The 22,440-nt window shown below is 48.5% G+C and overlaps 1 protein-coding gene across 1 annotated transcript in view; it reads left to right on the top strand.

Annotated features, from left to right (window-relative positions):
* tnni3k (TNNI3 interacting kinase) overlaps positions 1-22,440 on the top strand; it is a 171,431-nt gene that overhangs the window by 38,640 nt on the left and 110,351 nt on the right. The window contains exons 7-12 of the mRNA XM_087990344.1: positions 5,262-5,400; positions 17,104-17,248; positions 19,617-19,721; positions 19,819-19,913; positions 20,984-21,133; positions 22,354-22,440. Of these exons, the coding sequence (XP_087846470.1) occupies positions 5,262-5,400; positions 17,104-17,248; positions 19,617-19,721; positions 19,819-19,913; positions 20,984-21,133; positions 22,354-22,440 (721 nt within the window). The remainder of the gene's footprint in view (positions 1-5,261; positions 5,401-17,103; positions 17,249-19,616; positions 19,722-19,818; positions 19,914-20,983; positions 21,134-22,353) is intronic.

Below are 22,440 nucleotides of genomic sequence, written 5' to 3'. Positions count from 1 at the left end.
ATCAGCCCCCGCAGAGTTCCAGGGAGGTGGAAGAGAGGATTAGCAAATCGATTCTGGGCAGGAGTGAAAGGAACAGGGTGTTCGTTATGGGTGACTTTAACTTCCCCGACATTGACTGGAAATGCTATAACTCCAGTATGTTGGATGGATCAGTTTTTGTCCAATGTGTGCAGGAGGGTTTCCTCACACAGTATGTCGAAGGGCCGACAAGGGGGGAGGGCACACTGGATCTGGTACTTGGTAATGAACCAGGCCAGGTGTTTGACTTAGTGGTGGGTGAGCATTTTGGAGAGAGTGACCGTAAGTTTGTTACATTTAGTTTAGTGATAGAAAGGGATAAGTACAGGGCAAGAACTATCGATGGGGCAAGGGAAATTGTAATGTGATTAGGCAAGACTTAGGAGGCATAGAATGGGTTAGCAAAATACAGGGGATGGGAACAATCAAAATATTGGAGCTGGTTTAAGGATCAGATATTGCATGTCCTTGATAGGTATGTCCCTGTCAGGCAGGGAGGAAGTGATAAGATAACGGAACCGTGGTTTGCTACAGAAATTGTATCACTTATTAAGCGAAAGAGGGATGCTTATGTGACGTTGAGGTGAGATGGTTCAGATGAAGTGATGGAGAGTTACAGATTAGCGAGAAAGGATTTAAAGAGAGAGTTAAGAAGAGCAAGGAGGGGACATGAGCAGTCTTTAGCCGGTAGAATAAAGGAGAACCCTAAAGCTTTCTATAGGTATGTGAGGAATAAAAGGATGACGAGGGTAGGAATAGGGCCAGTCAAAGACAGAAGTGGGAAGTTGTGTGTGGACCCTGTGGAGATCGGGGAGGTGCTAAATGAACATTTCTGAAGTGTTTTCACTCAGGAAATGGAGAATATTGTAGAGGTGAAAACTGAGATACGGGCTATTAGACTTGAACGGATTGAGGTTCGTAAGCAGGAGGTGTTATCAATTCTCAAAGGTATGAAAGTAGATACATCCCCTGGGATTTATCTGAGAATTCTCTGGGAAGCTAGGGAGGAAGTGTTAGAGCCTTTGGCCTTGATCTTTGAGTCGTCATTGTCTCCAGGTCTGGTACCAGAGGACTGGAGGATTGCAAATGTTGTGCTCTTGTTCAAGAAGGGCAGCAGAGATGACCCAGGTAATTATAGACCAGTGAGCCTTACATCGGTTGTAGGAAAAGTTTTGGAAAGGATTATAAGAGGTAGGACTTATAATCATCTCACAAGCAGCAATTTAATTGGAGACAGTCAACATGGATTCATCAAGGGCAGGTGATGTCTCACAAACTTCATTGAGAAGGTGACCAAGCATGTAGATGAGGATAGGGCAGTTAACGTGGTGTACATGGACTTCAGCAAAGTCGATGATAAGGTTCCACATGGTAGGCTGTTGGAGAAAATGCAGAGGCATGGGATTGAGGGTGATTTGGCAGTCTGGATTGGAAACTGGCTTTCTGCAAAAAGGCAGCGAGTGATGGTTGATGGGAAATATTCAGCCTGGAGGAGAAAGTGAGCCCTGAAGAAGGGCTTATGCCCGAAACATCGATTCTCCTGTTCCTTGGATGCTGCCTGACCTGCTGCGCTTTTCCAGCAACACATTTTCAGCAATATTCAGCCTGGAGTCCGGTTACTAGTGGTGTGCCCCAAGGACCATTGCTGTTTGTTAATTTTATAAACGACTTAGACGCAGGCATAAGTGGATGGGTTAGTAATTTTGCAGATGACACTAACATTGGTGGAGTAGTGGACAGTGTGAAAGAATGTTACAGGTTGCAGGGGGACTTGGATAAACTGCAGAATTGGGCTGAAAGATGGCAAATGGAGTTCAATGCAGCTAAATGTGAGCTAATGCACTTTGAGAAGAATAACAGGAAGGCAGAGTACTAGGTCAATGGAAAGATTCTTGGTAGTGTGGATGTGCAGAGGGATTTTGGAGTCCATGCACATAGATCCCTGAAAGTTGCCACCCAGGTGGGCAGCACTGTTCAGAAGGCACACGGTGTGTTAGGTTTCATTGGTGGATGGATTGATTTCCAGAGCCATGATGTCATGCTGTAACTATACAAAACGCAGGTGTGGCCACGCTTGGAATATTGTGTACAGTTCTGGTTCCCATATTTCGGGAAGGATGTGGAAGCATTGGAAAAGGTGCAGAGGAGATTTACCAGGATGTTGCCTGGTCTGGAGGGAAGGTCTTATGAGGAAAGGCTGAGGGATTTGGGGCTGTCTTTGTTGGAAAGAAGGCAGCTAAGAGGAGATTTGATAGAGACATACAAGATGATCAGAGGATGAGATAGGGTAGACAGTGAACGTCTTTTTCCTAGGATGATGACTTCAGCTTGTACGAGGGGGCATAACTACAAATTAAGGGGTGATAGATTTAAGACAGATGTCAGAGGTAGGTTCTTTACTCAGAGAGTGGTAAGGGCGTGGAATGCACTACCTGCTAATGTAGTTAACTCAGCCACATTAGGGAGATTAAAACAATCCTTAGATAAGCACATGGAGGATGATGGGATAGTGTAGGGGGATGGGCTTAGATTAGTTCACAGGTCGGCGCAACATCGAGGGCCGAAGGGCCTGTTCTGCACTGTAGGGAATCCAATGCAATCTCATGTCATAGGTTGTATAGTTAGTAAGTTTGCAGATGACACCAAAATTGGAAGTGTAGTGGACAGCGAAGAGGGTTACCTCAGATTTCAACAGGATCTGGACCAGATTCTGGATTAGTGGTGCTGGAAGAGCACAGAATTCAGGCAGCATCCAAGGAGCTTTGAAATCGACAATTTGGGCAAAAGCCCTTCATCAGGAATAAAGGCAGTGAGCCTGATCTGGATCACTTGGGCAAATGGTCTGAGAAGTGGCAGATGGAGGTTAATTTAGATAAATGCGAGGTGCTGCATTTTGGGAAAGCAAATCTTAGCAGGACTAATACACTTAATGGTAAGGTCCTCGGGAGTGTTGCTGAACAAAGAGACCTTGGAGTGCAGGTTCATAGCTCCTTGAAAGTGGAGTCACAGGTAGATAGGATAGTGAAGAAGGCATTTGGTATACTTTCCTTTATTGGTCAGAGTATTGAGTGCAGGAGTTGGGAGGTCATGTTGCAGCTGTACAGGACATTGGTTAGGCCACTGTTGGAATATTGCGTGCAATTCTGATCTCCTTCCTATCAGAAAGATATTGCGAAACTTGAAAAGGTTCAGGAAAGATTTACAAGGATGTTGCCAGAGTTGGAGGATTTGAGCTATAGGGAGAGGCTGAACAGGCTGGGGCTGTTTTCACTGGAGCATTGGAGGCTGAGGGGTGGCCTTATCGAACTTTATAAAATTATGAGGGACATGGATAGGATAAATGGGGTCGGGGAGTCCAGAACTAAAGTCATAGGTTTAGGGTGAGAGGGGAAAGATATAAAAGAGACCTATGGGGCAACTTTTTCACATAGAGGGTGGTACGGGTATGGAATGAGCTGCCAGAGGAAGTGGGGGAGGCTGGTAAATTACAACATTTGAGGCATTTGGATGGGTATATGAATAGGAAGGGTTTGGAGGGATATGGGCCGGGTGCTGGCATGTGGGACTAGATTGGGTTGGGATATCTGGTCGGCATGGACGGGTTGGACCGAAGGGTCTGTTTCCGTGCTGTATGTCTCTATGACTCTATGACTATCAAAGGGTCCAAGGCCAGTTTATATGTTGACCAGGAAGCAATTCCACAATTCTGCAAGGCTGGCCCAGGGCCATTTGCCTCACAAGGAAAAGTAGAGGCAGAAATCAGGAGGCTGGAGAGTGAAGGAATCAAACCAATCCAGTTTGTCAACTGGGCAGCACCTGATCATACTAACTGGGAGGTCTGATTGGTCGGTTCACCTTTGTAGGGACCTTAAACAAACAGGAAACTGCTTCTCACAGCTGGATAAATACCCAATCCCTCAAATGGGGGATTTATATACAAAACTGGTGGGGGGGGGGGGGGTGGGAAAGGAGGTGTATGGGAGGTAGGAGGGGGCGCTGTCCTTCACAAAGCTGGGTGTCAGCCGTGCATCCCTGCAGTTGCTGTTGGATGAGGATTCCCAGGAGTACGCTACAATCTATAACCATTAAGGGTTTGCACCAATCTACGAGACTGCCATTTAGGGTATTGTCAGCCTGTGCTGTGATTCGGTGGATGGTGGAGAACATTTTACAAGGTCAACCCCAGGTCACCATTTACCTGGATGACATGCTGAAAAAGGGAAGAGCAGTGAGGAGCACTTACAGTATTTGGACATCGTCCTTAGACATTTCTCCCAGGTGTGCGTATACCTTAGAAGGGACAAAAGTGTGTTCCAGGCATCCCAACTGACCTATTTGGGCTAAAGAGTCAACACGCCGGGTTACATTCATTGGAAGATAAAGTGAGGGCAATCAAAGGTGCCCCGTTTCCCACAACTATCTCGGAACTTCCGTCATTTCTTGTGCTGGTGAATTACAGAAAGTTCAGATGGAACCTGGCCTCCATCCTAGCATCAACTCTTAAAAAAGGGTCAGCCTTGGAAATGGTCATGTCATGGTCATGAAGAAATTGCTATCATCTTGTAAAGTGTTGGCACAGGCTGATCCCAAGTGAGATCTGGTACTGACATGCCCAACCCGACCATATTTACAAAACTCACAATACTGTGTGTAATAGTCAGTGTGATTCTGTACTTGGACATTTGCTGGATTGAGTGAGATATTAATGCTAGCAAACAGTGTAGGATTGTCCATCCAGTTTGCATCTACTGTGAGCTGTATATATTCATGTCAAGCCCTGCTCATTCCAGACAAAAGGAATATATCCACACTGTGACTGTTTCACCTCAACAAAATAGGTGACAGCCATTCACTGCTTCATTTCACAGGATAGTGCTCAAAATGATTAGATTTAACCTGCTTGCATTAACTTTAAAGAGAGCCTATTTGTTAACTGTCAGTCAGCATGAATGAGGCACATTCTCTGTGGCAATGCCTTGACCATCCAGAGTCCATTTTCTAACCAACTACCAGCCCAGCAGCTTGTGCCATGCAGTAGAAATGCTGGCCTTCCCCATGAACTGATATTTTTATATCCCCCATGAACTGATATGTTGCTGGTATTCTGGTGAGTGTGAGATGAAAAACTTCAACAAATGTGCCTTTTTTTTTAGCAAAGCTTGTATTCTGACTGAGCAAATGACTATTTTCTCTCTAACATGCTGTAACAGCCTCTGTACTGGACATGATCTTGTTCCACTCAGGTGACCAGACTGTTGCTGAAGTTCGGGGCGGACGCCAGTGTGAGTGGGGAGGTCGGAGACAGACCACTGCATTTAGCTTGTGCAAAGGGATATCCCAATATCGTCAAACTGCTGCTGACTGAAGCCTGCAAAACTGATGGTGAGACAAGATTAACGGGTTTACTCAACCAAACCTTCACAGCTTTACCGAATGTGACCACCAAGATAGATAACATTGATGGGTACTAAATGTTTTCGAGGATATGGGGATAATGCAGGGAGGTGGAATCGAGGTACCAAGGAACCATAGTGGAGTAGACTTGAGGGAATGTATGGGTAATAGAATATAGAAAATAGCAGCAGGAGTAGGCCATTCGGTCCATTGAGCTTGTTTTACTGTTCAACATGATCTTGGCACATTCTCTATTTCAGAGCCATACTCCCGTTCTCTCCCTATTCTCCTTGCCACCTTTAGCTCTAAGAAATGTATTTCTTTTTTAAACATATTCAGTGACTTTGCCTCCACAGCCTTAGAATAGAATCCCTACAGTGTGGAAACAGGCCAATCTGTGGTCAAAGAAAATTTCCTCAGGTTCACCAATCTCTGAATATAGCAACATGACCTTAATTCAGTCCAAAATGGTCTACAGCGTACCCTGACACTATCCTCTTTGCTCTGGACCTTAAACCCCCCCAATACAACCCCTCTCTATCCAGTTAGTACAGCGCTGACAGCATTCCATATGTTTCGATCAGATTTGCTCTCGTTCTTCCAGACTGTGGAGAGTAGGGGCCCAACCAAACCGATCTCTCCTCATAGGGCAGCTCTGTAATCAGACTGGTGTACCGTCACTGCACTCGCGCTCTTGTAAGTATCCTTTAGAACATAAAACGTTACAGCTCAGTACAGGCCCTTTGGCCCTCGATGTTGCACCATCCTGTGAAGATAATCTGATGCGTATCTAACCGACATCATTCCATTATTATCCATATGTATGTCCAATACTCATTTAAATGCCCTTAACATCAATGAGTCTACTACCGTTGCAGGCAGGCCGTTCCACACCCGTACTGCTCTCTGAGTAAAGAAACTTCCTCTGACATCTGTCCTAAATATATCGTTCCTCAATTTAAAGCTGTGTCCCCTTGTGTTAGCCATCACCATCTGAGGAAAAAGGCTGTCACTGTCCACCCTATCCAACCCTCTGATTATCTTATAATAGTCTCTATTAAATCACCTTTCAACCTCCTTCTCTCCAATGAAAACAGCATCAGTTCCCTCAGTCTTTCCTCGTAAGACCTTCCCTCCATACCAGGCAACATCCTAGTATATCTCCCCTGAACCCTTTCCAAAGCTTCCACATCCGTGGTGACCAGAACTGCACGTAATACGCCAGGTGTGGCCTTACCAGTGTCTTGTACAGCTGAAGCATGGCCTCGTGGCTCTGAAACTCAATCCCCATACCAGTAAACGCCAACATACCATATGCCTTCTGAACAACCCTATGAACCTGGGTGGCAACTTTCAGGAATTTATGCACCTGGACACCGAGATCTCTCTGTTCATCTATACTGCCAAGAATTTTACCATGAGCCCAGTACTCTGCATTCCTGTTACTTCTTCTGAAGTGAACTACCTCACACTTTTCCACATTAAACTCCATTTGCCACTTCTCAGCCCAGCTCTGCATCTTATCTATGTCCCTCTGTAACCCACAACATCCTTTGGCACTATCCACAACTCTGCCTACCTTAGTGTCATCTACAAATTTACTCACCCATCCTTTGCGCCCACATCCAGATCATTTATATAAATGACAAACAGCAGTGGCCCCAAAACATATCCTTGTGGCACACCACTGGTAACTGAGCTCCAGGATGAACATTTCTCATCAACCACGACCCTCTGTCTTTTTTCAGTTAGCCAATTTCTGATCCAAACCACTAAATCACCTTCAATCCCGAAACTCCTTATTTTCTGCAATAGCCTACCGTGTGGAACCTTATCAAACACCTTATTGAAGTCCATATACACCACATCAACCGCCTTAACTTCATCCATGTCACCTTCTCGAAGAATTCAATAAGGTTAGTGAGGCACGACCTATCCTTCACAAAACCATGTTAACTATCTCTAATCAACTTAATCCTCTCTAGGTGATTATAAATTCTATCTCTTATAACCTTTTCCAACACCTTACCCACAGCCAAAATAAGGCTCACTGGCCTATAATTACCAGGGTTGTCCTGACTCACCTTCTTAAACAAAGGAACCACATTTGCTATCCTCCAGTCTTCTGGCACTACTCCTGTAGACAATGATGACATAAAGATCAAAGCCAAAGGCTCTGCAGTCTCCTCCCTGGCTTCCTAGAGAATCCCAGGATAAATCCCATCTGGCCCTGGGCTCTTATCTATTTTCAGATCTTCCAAAATTGCTAAGACCTCCTCTTTGTCAACCTCAATCCCATCTAATCTCATAGTCTGTATCTCCGTATTCTCACTAACATTGCCTTTTTCCAATGTGAATACTGATGAAAAGAATTCATTAAGCACTTCCCCTATGTCCTCAGATTCCACACACAACTTTCCACTACTGTCTTCAATTGGCCCTAATCTTACTCTAGTCATTCTTTTATTCCTGATATACCTACAGAAGGCCTTAGGACTTTCCTTGATCCTATCCGCCAACAACTTCTCAAGTCCCCTCCTGGCTCTTCTTAGCCCTCTCTTTAGATCTTTTCTGGCTAACTTGTAACTCTCAAGCCCCCTAACTGAGTCTTCACACCTCATCCTCACATAAACCACCTTCTTCCTCTTTCTGAGTTAGCGAGACCAAAGCTGCACACTACACACTCCAGAAACAAAACCAGAAATTGCTGGAAAAGCTCAGCAGGTCTGCAGCATTTGTAGAGATGAATTTGACTTCACATTTTGGATCCAGTGACACATCTTCAGAATAATATACTCCAGTGTAGTCTCAGCAATACCATATACAACTACAGTAAGACTCCTTGTTCTTATACTCAAACCCTCTTGCAATGATAGCCACTGTGTCATTTGCCTTCCTAATTGCTTCCTGCCTCATGGTTGCTCCAATTCTGATACCCTCCTGTTGAAGTGACTGATGAAGGTGGTGAGGGGATTGAGTGGGAAGCCTCGGGAATCTCTAAGGGTTGAGTCCAAAACAAGAAAGTGGGGTCTTCCAATCCGAGTGATGTCAGGAAGCAGTTCCTCACACAAATTACACCTGGAGGGGCAACTCTCTCCCTAAAATAGTTACTGAAACTTGGCAGGAGTCAATTGACAATATCAACACTGATTTATTATTAGTCAAGGATAAAACACCAAGGTGAGTAAATAGGGATCAGGGCAGGTCAGCCTTCTTCATATTGAACAGCTAGACAAGGCTAAGGGGCCGATTAGGCTCTTGCTGTCCCTGAACAGGTGAGCAGGAACACGGGCCTGGTGCTGAGCAGGAACACGGGCCTGGTGCTGAGCAGGAACACGGGCCTGGTGCTGAGCAGGAACACGGGCCTGGTTCTGAGCAGGAACACGGGCCTGGAGCTGAGCAGGAACACGGGCCTGGCGCTGAGCAGGAACACGGGCCTGGTTCTGAGCAGGAACACGGGCCTGGTGCTGAGCAGGAAAACGGGCCTGGTGCTGAGCAGGAACACGGGCCTGGTGCTGAGCAGGAACACGGGCCTGGTGCTGAGCAGGAACACGGGCCTGGTGCTGAGCAGGAACACGGGCCTGGTGCTGAGGTGGAACACGGGCTTGGTTCTGAGCAGGAACACTAGCTTGGTGCTGAGCAGGAACACAGGCTTGGCGCTGAGCAGGAACACGGGACTGGCGCTGAGCAGGAACACTGGTTTGCTGAGCAGGAACACTGGTTTGGTTCTGAGCAGGAACACGGGCTTGGCGCTGAGCAGGAACACGGGTTTGGCGCTGAACAGGAACACGGGCCTGGTGCTGAGCAGGAACACGGGCTTAGTGCTGAGCAGGAACACGGGCTTAGTGCTGAGCAGGAACACGGGCCTGGTGCTGAGCAGGAACACGGGCCTGGTGCTGAGCAGGAACACGGGCCTGGTGCTGAGGTGGAACACGGGCCTGGTGCTGAGGTGGAACACGGGCCTGGTGCTGAGGTGGAACACGGGCCTGATGCTGAGCAGGAACATGGGCCTGGTGCTGAGCAGGAACACGTGCCTGGTGCTGAGGTGGAACACGGGCCTGATGCTGAGCAGGAACACGGGCCTGGTGCTGAGCAGGAACACGGGCCTGGTGCTGAGCAGGAACACGGGCCTGGTGCTGAGGTGGAACACGGGCCTGGTGCTGAGGTGGAACACGGGCCTGGTGCTGAGGTGGAACACGGGCCTGATGCTGAGCAGGAACATGGGCCTGGTGCTGAGCAGGAACACGGGCCTGGTGCTGAGGTGGAACACGGGCCTGATGCTGAGCAGGAACACGGGCCTGGTGCTGAGCAGGAACACGGGCCTGGTGCTGAGGTGGAACACGGGCCTGGTGCTGAGGTGGAACACGGGCCTGGTGCTGAGGTGGAACACGGGTTTGGCGCTGAGCTGGAACACGGGCTTGGCGCTGAGCAGGAACACGGGCTTGGCGCTGAGCAGGAACACGGGCATGGTTCTGAGCAGGAACACGGGCTTGGTGCTGAGCAGGAACACGGGCTTGGCGCTGAGCAGGAACACGGGCCTGGTGCTGAGCAGGAACACGGGCTTGGCGCTGAGCAGGAACACGGGTTTGGTTCTGAGCAGGAACACGGGCTTGGTGCTGAGCAGGAACACGGGCTTGGTGCTGAGCAGGAACACGGGCTTGGCGCTGAGCAGGAACACGGGCATGGTTCTGAGCAGGAACACGGGCTTGGTGCTGAGCAGGAACACGGGCTTGGCGCTGAGCAGGAACACGGGCTTGGCGCTGAGCAGGAACACGGGCCTGGCGCTGTGGTGGAACACGGGCTTGGCGCTGAGCAGGAACACGGGCTTAGCGCTGAGCAGGAACACTGGCCTGGTGCTGAGCAGGAACACGGGCTTGGCGCTGAGCAGGAACACTGGTTTGGCGCTGAGCAGGAACAAGGGCTTGGTTCTGAGCAGGAACACGGGCTTGGTTCTGAGCAGGAACACGGGCTTGGTTCTGAGCAGGAACACGGGCTTGGTGCTGAGCAGGAACACGGGCCTGGTGCTGAGCAGGAACACGGGCCTGGTGCTGAGCAGGAACACGGGCCTGGTGCTGAGCTCAGAACCAAGCCCGTGTTCCTGCTCATTGCCAAGCCCGTGTTCCTGCTCATTGCCAAGCCCGTGTTCCTGCTCAGCGCCAAACCAGTGTTCCTGCTCAGCGCCAAACCAGTGTTCCTGCTGAGCGCCAAACCAGTGTTCCTGCTCAGCGCCAAACCAGTGTTCCTGCTCAGCGCCAAACCAGTGTTCCTGCTCAGCGCCAAACCAGTGTTCCTGCTCAGCGCCAAACCTGTGTTCCTGCTCAGCGCCAAACCTGTGTTCCTGCTCAGCGCCAAACCTGTGTTCCTGCTCAGAACCAAGCCCTTGTTCCTGCTCAGCAAACCCGTGTTCCTGCTCAGCAAACCTGTGTTCCTGCTCAGCACCAAACCTGTGTTCCTGCTCAGCACCAAACCTGTGTTCCTGCTCAGAACCAAGCTCTTGTTCCTGCTCAGCAAACCCGTGTTCCTGCTCAGCACCAAACCCGTGTTCCTGCTCAGCGCCAGGCCCGTGTTCCTGCTCAGCGCCAAGCCCGTGTTCCTGCTCAGCACCAGGCCCGTGTTCCACCTCAGCACCAAACCCGTGTTCCTGCTCAGAACCAGGCCCGTGTTCCTGCTCAGCACCAAGCCCGTGTTCCTGCTCAGCACCAAGCCCGTGTTCCTGCTCAGAACCAAGCCCGTGTTCCTGCTCATTGCCAAGCCCGTGTTCCTGCTCATTGCCAAGCCCGTGTTCCTGCTCATTGCCAAGCCCGTGTTCCTGCTCAGCGCCAAACCAGTGTTCCTGCTCAGCGCCAAACCAGTGTTCCTGCTCAGCGCCAAACCAGTGTTCCTGCTCAGCGCCAAACCTGTGTTCCTGCTCAGAACCAAGCCCTTGTTCCTGCTCAGCAAACCCGTGTTCCTGCTCAGCAAACCTGTGTTCCTGCTCAGCACCAAACCTGTGTTCCTGCTCAGCACCAAACCTGTGTTCCTGCTCAGAACCAAGCCCTTGTTCCTGCTCAGCAAACCCGTGTTCCTGCTCAGCACCAAACCCGTGTTCCTGCTCAGCGCCAGGCCCGTGTTCCTGCTCAGCGCCAAGCCCGTGTTCCTGCTCAGCACCAGGCCCGTGTTCCACCTCAGCACCAAACCCGTGTTCCTGCTCAGAACCAGGCCCGTGTTCCTGCTCAGCACCAAGCCCGTGTTCCTGCTCAGCACCAAGCCCGTGTTCCTGCTCAGAACCAAGCCCGTGTTCCTGCTCAGAACCAAGCCCGTGTTCCACGGTGCTGAGCAGGAACACGGGTTTGCTGAGCAGGAACACGGGCTTGGTGCTGAGCAGGAACACGGGCCTGGTGCTGAGCAGGAACACGGGCCTGGCGCTGAGCAGGAACACGGGTTTGGCGCTGAGCAGGAACACGGGTTTGGCGCTGAGCAGGAACACGGGCCTAGTGCTGAGCAGGAACACGGGCTTGGCAATGAGCAGGAACACGGGCTTGGCGCTGAGCACGATCACGGGTTTGGTTCTGAGCAGGAACACGGGTTTGGTTCTGAGCAGGAACACGGGTTTGGTGCTGAGGTGGAACACGGGCCTGGTGCTGAGGTGGAACACGGGCTTGGTTCTGAGCAGGAACACGGGCTTGGTTCTGAGCAGGAACACGGGCTTGGTTCTGAGCAGGAACACGGGTTTGGTGCTGAGGTGGAACACGGGCCTGGTGCTGAGGTGGAACACGGGCTTGGTGCTGAGCAGGAACACGGGCTTGGTGCTGAGCAGGAACACGGGTTTGGTGCTGAGGTGGAACACGGGTTTGGCGCTGAGGAGGAACACGGGCCTGGTGCTGAGTAGGAACACGGGTTTGGTACTGAGCAGAAACACGGGCCTGGTGCTGAGCAGAAACACGGGCCTGGTTCTGAGCAGGAACACGGGTTTGGTACTGAGCAGAAACACGGGCCTGGTTCTGAGCAGGAACACGGGCCTGGTGCTGAGCAGGAACACGGGCTTAGTGCTGAGCAGGAACACGGGCCTAGTGCTGAGCAGGAACACGGGCTTGGCAATGAGCAGGAACACGGGCTTGGCGCTGAGCACGATCCCGGGTTTGGTTCTGAGCAGGAACAGGGTTTGCTGAGCAGGAACATGGGCTTGGTTCTGAGCAGGAACACGGGTTTGGTGCTGAGGTGGAACACGGGCCTGGTGCTGAGGTGGAACACGGGCTTGGTGTTGAGCAGCAACACGGGCTTGGTGCTGAGCAGGAACACGGGTTTGGCGCTGAGCAGAACACGGGCCTGGCGCTGAGCAGGAACACGGGTTTGGCGCTGAGCAGGAACACGGGTTTGGCGCTGAGCAGAAACACGGGTTTGGCGCTGAGCAGGAACACCGGGCCTGGCGCTGAGCAGGAACACGGGCCTGGCGCTGAGCAGGAACACGGGCCTGGCGCTGAGCAGGAACACGGGTTTGGCGCTGAGCAGGAACAGGGGCTTGGTGCTGCCCTTGGAGTACAGAACCCCTCCATTAAGTAAGAAATCAGAACCACAGTCAGGTCCAGCTACAGAGCACGTCCTGGGTCAGAACAGCAGTACCTTCAGGAGGGAAACCTGATCTCGATTTCAGGGTTAGCTTCTGACTTGTGCTTCCAGTCAGATCACTGGTTTTGTCTCTTTTTGCAATAGATGCTGTGATCATAGCCAGGCTGACCCTGGGCTATGGGGTTTGGGATCAGGTCCAGTATTGGGACTGATTAGCAGAGCAAATGAAGAGCTGGGTCAGAGGTTGATTCAAGGATCTGGCCCCTCCAGCTCTCAACTAAGTGGTCATTCTACGACAGGAGCTAAGGGTGTTGGCTGCAATTGCCAATAGACCTCTGATGTCCCGATAATGAAGGAGCACACAGAAATCCCTGCTTTCTCCAGCTGTGTTGCATTAATCTAAACCACGTTTCCTGAGAGCTAAGATCGCCATGTCTAACTCTTCCCACCTGCACTGAACTTAAAAGTTATTTCAAAACCTAATGCAAGTTCTACTGTCACCGAATAATCCGACGATTCAAAATGTGATGAAGATTATTTTCATTCCAACACTTTTTTTATAATATATTTTTATTAAGAAAAAATAGATTTTTCAATATTACAACAAATACAAAACAATGCAATTCAAAACAGTACAAAAATAGTACAAAACTAAACCCAAATAATAAAAAAGAATATTCCCCAACCCTCCCTCCTATACGAATGTATAAACATATATAGAGAAGTATAAAATTTAAAAAAAATTAAACTAGCTATTTAACTAACTAAATAAATACCTAACAACATACAAATAAATAGTAATAACTCAGCCCAGCCAAACAAAACACTCATACATTCACAGTTCCTCCTCCCCGGATATTGGACTCATGAAACACAATTGTTACAGCTATATAAAAGCCCTTGTTAGTGTGGCAGATAAATCTGTGTCCAGGTATTTCAAAAAGGGTTGCCATGTCTTGTAAAAATTCTCAGTTTTGTGGTGTACCATATTTGTGAGAAAATCCAGGGGAATATGCTCCATAACAATCTTCCACCAACCCGACAGGCCTGGGGGGGTTTTCTGATATCCAACCTAGCAAGATATTCTTCCTTGCACAGAATGTAAGAATATTGAAAAGTTTTGCCTTATGCGAGTCTGCAGGAAATACAATGGGTCGGCCCAAAAGGAGCGAAATAGGGTCCTTCTCCACCCCTACACCTAAATTCCTCTCCATTGCACCCACCACAGCGCTCCAATATGTTTGAAGCCTGTCACAAGACCAAAGACAACGGGTAAGAGTACCCCGTACAGACCTTGCACTTGGGACATGCTGAAGATTCCCCTGGTTTAAATTTTGACAAATGGTCTGGGGCTAAGTGGACCCTGTGGAGAATCTTCAACTGTAAAGTATGGCCTATTGCAAATTGATATCTTCCTTGCATTCTCCCAAATATCCTCCCATGCCTCTGAAAAAACTTCAACACCCAGCTCTCTCTCCCACATCTTGCAGAGTCGATCAGACTCATCTGAGGTGGTATCCCCCAATTGGTGATATAGAGTACTGACAGAGAGTGTACTCTTAGCCCTTAGTACCCCTCTTTCTATATCAGATTTGTAGGGATCAGTCAAAAATGTGGTCTTTTTTTGAATAAAATCCCTAACTTGAAAAAAACTAAAGAGGTCTCTATTAGGTAACTCGTACTTCCGTACTAACTGATCGAAGGACATCATTACATCTCCCTCAAATAAATCACCCATGCAAGATATACCCCTAGCTGCCCAACGTTTAAATCCTGAATCTATCATACCCGGTTGAAAACCCGGCATAGCCACTAAAGGGTGTAAACAAAGATGTTTTGCCAATATTACCTTCCCTCTGCCGAATTGCCCTCCATGCTTTAACAGTATTGATGACTATTGGGTTATGGCAATATTCCCTAACTATCCTCACCTTGTCCAAAAACAGCAAACTGGTAAGGGGGCACCTTGCCTGGGAGGTTTCGATATCTAGCCATATTGAAAGAGGGTCATTCCAACATTCTTAACTAATGTTGTCTCGAGTTATATCTCTAATATTACTAACTAATGATTATCTCTAGCTCGATCACTGACGTAACTAATCAATGGTCATCTTTAGCATGCTCCTGCCCCACTGAACTCATTTCTACCTACCTCAAAATTGTCCTAATCCCCCTAGTCCAGGAACTCTCCACATACGTTAGAGACACCACCATGCCCTCCACCTCCTCCAAGACTTCCGTTTCCCTGGCCCCCAAGCCTCATCTTCACCATGGATATCCAATCCCTCTACACCTCCATCCGCCATGACCAGGGCCTCCAAGCCCTCCGTTTTTTCCTCTCCCGACGTCTCCAACAGTACCCTTCCACTGACACTCTCGTTTGTTTGGCCAAACTGGTCCTCACCCTTAACAATTTCTCCTTTGAATCCTCCCACTTCCTCCAGACCAAAGGGGTAGCCATGAGCACATGTATGGGCCCCAGTTATGCCTGTCTCTTTGTTGGCTACGTAGAGCAGTTGATCTTCCGTAATTACACCGGCACCACTCCCCACCTCTTCCTCCGCTACATTGATGACTGCATCGGCGCCACCTCGTGCTCCCGCGAGGAGGTTGAGCAATTCATCAACTTCACCAACACATTCCACCCTGACCTTAAATTTACCTGGACCATCTCTGACACCTCCCTCCCCTTCCTGGACCTCTCCATCTCCATTAATGACGACCTACTTGACACTGACATTTTTTACAAACCCACTGACTCCCACAGCTACCTGGATTACACCTCTTCCCACCCTACGTTTTGCAAAAATGCCATCCCGTATTCCCAATTCCTCCGCCTCCACCGTATCTGCTCCCAGGAAGACCAGTTCCACCACAGAACACACCAGATGGCCTCCTTCTTTAGAGACCGCAATTTCCCTTCCCACGTGGTTAAAGATGCCCTCCAACACATCTCGTCCATCTCCCCCACCTCCGCCCTCAGACTCCACCCCTCCAACTGTAACAAGGACAGAACACCCCTGGTGCTCACCTTCCACCCTAGCAACCTTCGCATAAACCAAATCATCCGCCGACATTTCCGCCACCTCCAAAAAGACCCCACCACCAGGGATATATTTCCCTCCCCACCCCTTTCCGCCTTCTGCAAAGACCGTTCCCTCCGTGACTACCTGGTCAGGTCCACGCCCCCCCCCTCCTACAACCCATCCTCCCATCCTGGCACCTTCCCCTGCCACCGCAGGAACTGTAAAACCTGTGCCCACACCTCCTCCCTCACCTCTATCCGAGGCCCTAAAGGAGCCTTCCACATCCATCAAACTTTTACCTGCACATCCACTAATATCATTTATTGTATCCGTTGCTCCCGATGCGGTCTCCTCTACATTGGGGAGACTGGACGCCTCCTAGCAGAGCGCTTGAGGGAACATCTCCGGGACACCTGCACCAATCAACCACACCACCCTGTGGCCCAACATTTCAACTCCCCCTCCCGATCTGCCGAGGACATGGAGGTCCTGGGCCTCCTTCACCACCGCTCTCTCACCACCAGAGCCTGAAGGAAGAACGCCTCATCTTCCACCTCGGAACACTTCAACCCCAGGGCATCAATGTGGACTTCAACAGTTTCCTCATTTCCCCTTCCCCCACCTCACCCTCGTTCCAAACTTCCAGCTCAGCACTGTCCCCATGACTTGTCCTACCTGCCTATCTTCTTTTCCACCTATCCAATCCACCCTCCTCTTGACCTATCACGTTCATCCCCTCCCCCACTCACCCATTGTACTCTATGCTACTTTCTCCCCAACCCCACCCTCCTCTAGCTTATCTCTCCATGCTTCAGGCTCTCTGCCTTTATTCCTGATGAAGGGCTTTTGCCCGAAACATCAATTTTGTTGCTACTCGGATGCTGCCTGAACTGCTGTGCTCTTCCAGCATCACTAATCCAGAATCTTTAGTTATATATCTATGGTTATGTCTGGTTATGTCATTGATATTACTAACTAAATTATTCTAGTTACATCCATAACATTACTGAATAACACTTCTCTTGAATTATATCTACAACATTACTAACCAATGGTGATTGCTGATCATGTACCCAACATTAGTAACCAGTGGTTATTTCTTGTTATCTGATGATCTCAGTGAACGCTCAGGACAATGAGGATCATTCACCCCTCCATTTTAGTTGCCGCTTTGGGCACTGTGAAATCGTCAGGTACCTGCTCCAAGGGAACTTTGATGTACATCCCCATGCCGTGAATATCTATGGTGACACACCTCTCCATCTGTAAGTTGGCTGATTCATTCTCTTCATTGTTACCTTGATCATCACAAAGACTAATAGACAGGTACAAAGTACAACGCTGGTAGGATGTTGGTGTGTCAGCTGAAAGGGTGATCACACAAAATGGAGGAAGCGATAGTCCACTTACTCTCAAACCCAGGTCATGGCCAATCAGCAGGAACCAGGTTCAGTTCTGGGCCCCGATCCTCAGGAAGGGGAGACTGACCCTGGAGGGGGCACAGCAGATTCACCAGAATGATCCCGGGGAGGAAAGGGTTAAATGATGAGGCCAGGTTGGATGGAGCCAGCTTGAACCTCCTGTGTGTGGCGGTGTTTTATTAAACCTGGTTCAGATGGTGAAAGGAGGTGATGGCCTGATGATGAGGAACTACTCGGAGTTCAAAACATGACGTTAAGTTTAGAATCAAGGCTTCAGGGAGCCCGGCCTCACACAAAGGGCAGTGGAAATCTGAAACTCTCCCCCAGAAAGCTGCGGTGCTGGGGTCACCTGGATTAAATCGGGTCAAAGCAAAGCAGACGGAGGAAGATAAAATATGGATCAGCCATGACTTAGGAGCCACAGCGATGAGAAAATTCCTTATACATCCAAACAGGAATTCAGGAGGTACTGTTTCCCACAGGAAGGGGGGGAATGTGGAACTCATTCTCACAGGGATGGGGTGTGGGAGAACATTGAGGGGGAAGCTGGATAAACACACATGGGGGAAAGGAATCGAAGGGTCTGCTGATAGGGGGAGGTGATGTATGTGAGGCCTCTGTGGCTCATAGCTGCTTTCCAGTTGGCTTTTTAAAAAAAGAAAATTCTTCAATGTGATGTGGGCACTGTTGGCCATCCCTAATAGTTGTTGGACGGGACGCTTTGCTCGGCTGTTTCAGAAGGCATTTGGGTGTCAATCACATTGCAACAATCAACCAGACAGTGGTTTGGTGGTTCGAAAACATTTAGAAAAAACGTAACAGTCACACAGATAAAACAGGGTTAATTATGGAGAGCCTGTATGGATTTCTTAATGGAAATTGATGTTTAACTAATTTGCTGGAGGTTTTCGATGAGGTACAGGACAGGGTTGATGAGGACATTGCTGTCATTGGACTTCCCGAACACATTCGATACTGCCTCATGTAACAGACTCATGCACCAAGTTAGAGCTGATAGAATAAAATGGGCAGTGGCAGCATGGATCTGGAATTGGCTGAGGGACAGGAAACAGAGGCAAATGATAACGGATGTCTTTCAGTCTGGCGAATGGTTGTAGTGGAATTGCCCAAGGGTCAGTGTTGGGAGCATTGCTTTGCTCAACATATATATTAATGACCAGGGCTGGGTGTGCTGGGCACAATTAGAGAATTGGTGGATGGTTCAAAACTTTGGAAGCTTTATAAACTGTGAGGAGGACAACGTAGAACTTCAAAAGTTGGTGGTGTGGGGAGACAGTGTCAGATGAGGGTTCCCTACAGAGGTGATGCATTTTGGACAGTAGAACGTGGAGGGACAATATGAAATATAAGATACAACACTAAGAGGGTGTAGAGGGGGAGTGGAACCTGGGTGTATATGTGCACAAGTCAATAAAGGTGGGAGCACAGTAGGGAGAGTGTGGTTAATAAAACCCAGACTTTGCTTGGATTTCCTAACAGGCTCATAGACTAGGAAACTTGAACTAATTTGACCTCATTCAAAGTATTATATCTAATTCTGGGCACCTCCCCTTTGGAAGGATGTGAACACATTCAAGAGAATTACAGTTACACGAGAGTTTGGGGAAATTGGGACTGTTTTCTTTGGAAAAGAAAAGGCAGATTTGATGGAAATTGTTAAAATGATAGGAGGTCTGACCAGAGTAAATTGGGGGAAAATGTTCCCACTAGTGACAGAGCGAGGGCAAAAATTTAAAGTATTCAGCAGAAGTGTAAACATTTTCCTGGTTAAAGTCTGGAATGTGCTGCATGGGATTGTAGTGGAGAAGGGAATTGGATGGTTATTTGAACAGAACAAATGGGTGGAGTTACAAGGAGAAGCCAGGAGGATGGCACTAAGTGGAATGCTGTTTTGGAGAGCTAGTACCTGGGTGCACATAGAGCGGGCCAAATGGCCTCCTTCGACATTGGAACCATTCCGTTATTCTGGGATTCATTACTTTGGGTCTGGAGTCACATTGAAGATTCCCTTCCCAAAGAACATTAATGAGCCAGATGGGTTTTTCGGCCGATCGATTGTGACTGCATTGTAAATATGATGGAATTCTTCCAAACTATGCCAGAGGCTGGAGATGACGGCCTTCTCTTGCTGCCTTGCTAGGTTTACCTTGAGTGGAAATGGATTGGTCCTGTTTCTCTTTGTTTTCCTCAGGGCTTGCTACAACGGTAAGCTGGATGTGGCCAGTGAACTCATCCGACTTTCAGGAACTGAAAGCTTAACCAAGGAAAATATCTTCAGTGAAACCTCTTTCCACAGGTAGACTCTCTCCCATCGCGAGTGCCTTCTCATTCATTGTTCTGTTCTCCTGTGTAAGAACAGCCTGACACTTATTCATTACCCACCTTGATTGCAGCTCCTGCACTTACGGAAAGGACCTTGAGCTGGTCAAGTTTCTAATCAGCCAGAATGCCATGAGCATAAATCATCAGGGAAGGGATGGACACACTGGTAAGAAATGAGATGTTGTGGAAGGGGCGAAGAGGCTCTTTGCTAAAAAGTGTAGGAAGTTGTGATGAAGTGTCAAGCTTCACTGAGGTACAGAGGAGCAGGAGGAAGCCTTAGAACCTATTCCACCAGTCAGTGAGATCATGGCTGATCTGTGACCTAATCACAATAACCTGCCTTTGGCCCATATCCCTTAATATCGTTGCTTAACAAAAGACCTACCCCAGATTTAAAACTGACTGTCTTCATTGGAAATCAAACCCCATTATTCCAAAAGTCATCACAAAGGTTAAAGAATTTTTAAAAAGTTCACAAAATTCCCTGATTTCCCTGTCTTTCAGAGCCAAGGATGATAGAACGCACAGGCCAGGTTGCTGTACGTAATAGCAATTATTATTCATTGCAAATAAATAGATTCTAATACAGGGATACGGACCGCATAGAGGCAAAAGGTCTTAGTTTGGAAAGGTGTTATGTGTCAGCACATGGCCTGTTCCTGTGCTGTACTGTCCCTTGTTCCTTGTCTCAAACAGTTCTCAACTGTCCAAGTACAACTCCACTAGTTAAAAATCCAACCCCTTTATGAAACTCCTTGCTACATGCACTTACAGCAAGAAATAGACACACTTAAAACAGGAATATTATGGGCAGAGAGGAAGACGAGGAAGGTCACTGAGCATTTTTAAGATGAAGGTAGATAGCTTCTTGTTAGGAAAGGGACATCAAAGGTTACCAAAGAGATGAGAATGTGGCATTTGGAAGATAAACTGATCTGTTGTGATCTGAGTGAATGATCTCCCGCAGTTCCTAATTTGTATGTTGGATGTGCTCTGTCCGTTGGTATGTTGTGCTCTGGAATGCACTTCCCAACAGGAAGCTGCAAACAAGATTCAATAGCAGCTTCCTAGAGGAATGGGGAGATTCCGGGCAGGGATATTTGCAGCTCAGTGGAGGGTAGGCAGAGTGGAACTGAAGGAGTATTGGTTTCTAAGAGTCACTGATGGGTTTGAGGAGCTTCTCAAAATGTACCCGACAATGTTGCTCTGTGAGACTGAACGTGCTTTTTATTACAGGTCTACACAGTGCCTGTTACCATGGCCACATCCGACTGGTCCAATTCCTATTGGACAGTGGAGCTGACATGAACCTGGTGGCCTCAGACCCCAGCCGTTCCAGTGGGGAGAAGGATGAACAGACCTGCCTGATGTGGGCCTATGAGAAAGGTATGAGAGTCACTGGGAAGGTAGGAGTCACACTGTAGCTCTCTCCTATCCCCCAGTCAGAGAGTTATTCCGTCCAATACCAGGTCCAGAGACTTGAACATCAAATCCATGCTGACAGTCCCAGGGCATCACTGAGGGAGTGCCGCACTGTCAGAGGGTCAGTAAGGCCATTGCTAAGAGGAACAGGATGAGGCCATTTAGCCCCTCAAGCCTGTTCCACCATTCAATAGGATCATGGATGACCTGAAATTTCTCATCTCCACTTTCCTGTCCTTTCCTCGTAAACCTCAATTCCCCGATAGAATCATAGGCTCCCTACAGTGTGAAAACAGGCCCTACAGTGCTGAAACATTATTGGCCCTTTGGCCCAATAAATCTACATCAACCCGACGAAGGATATCCCAACCAGACGCATTCCCCAACCTTATTACTCTGAATAATGCACCTAACCTCCATATCCCTGAACACCCTGGGCAACTTACCATGGCTAATTCACCCTAAACTGCATATCTTTGGATAGTGGGAGGAAACCGGAGCAACCCCATGCAGATACGGGGAGAACGTGCAAACTCCACACAGACAGTCACCCGAGGCTGGAATTGAACCCGGGTCCTTGCCACTGTGTGGCAGCAGTGCTAACCACTGAGCCACCGTGACACCTAAAGGGGGTCAAGATAGGTCAAAAGTTTCTCTATCTCAGTCTTAAATATATACAAGGCCTCTGCCCCCTGAGCTCTCTGTGACAAGGAGTCCCAAAGACTCGCAACCCTCTGAGAAAAGAAATTCCATCTCATCTCCATCTGAAATCGGTGCCCCTTTAGTTTGAGCCTCTGCCCTCTGGTTATAGACCCTCCCATGAGGGGAAATAGCCTCTCAGTATTGACCCCATCAAGCTCCTTCAGAATCTGATAAGTTTCAATGAGATCACCACTCGTTCTTCCAAATTCCAGGAAGTAGCGTCCTACCCTGTTTACCCGTTGCTCATAAGGCAATCCCTCTATACCGGGAATCCGTACTGAGAGAGTGTTGCACCGCTGAGTTACTCCTGAGGCAGTGAGTACATTTCCAGAATGCTTCATTAGTGTAAAGCTTTGGGATATTTTGAATGAGGTAGAAATATTAGCGTTTGTTGTTCTTGTAGTGTGAAAATGCATACCTGTACAGAGAACATAGTGAAACACAAATATTCCCAGTCACTGCTGTTGCTGACCTTATTCCAGGTCATGATGCCATTGTGACGTTGCTGAAACATTATAAAAGACCTCAGGATGAATCACCTTGCAATGAATACTCCCAGCCGGGTGGAG

This window comes from Chiloscyllium plagiosum, unplaced genomic scaffold, assembly GCF_037043375.1.
Source record: "Chiloscyllium plagiosum isolate Xiang-an unplaced genomic scaffold, Cpla_swu_hap1 HiC_scaffold_9, whole genome shotgun sequence".
Classification (NCBI taxonomy): Eukaryota; Metazoa; Chordata; class Chondrichthyes; order Orectolobiformes; family Hemiscylliidae; genus Chiloscyllium; species Chiloscyllium plagiosum.
Note: the sequence above shows the minus strand (reverse complement) of the source record. Positions and strands in the feature narration are given on the sequence as shown.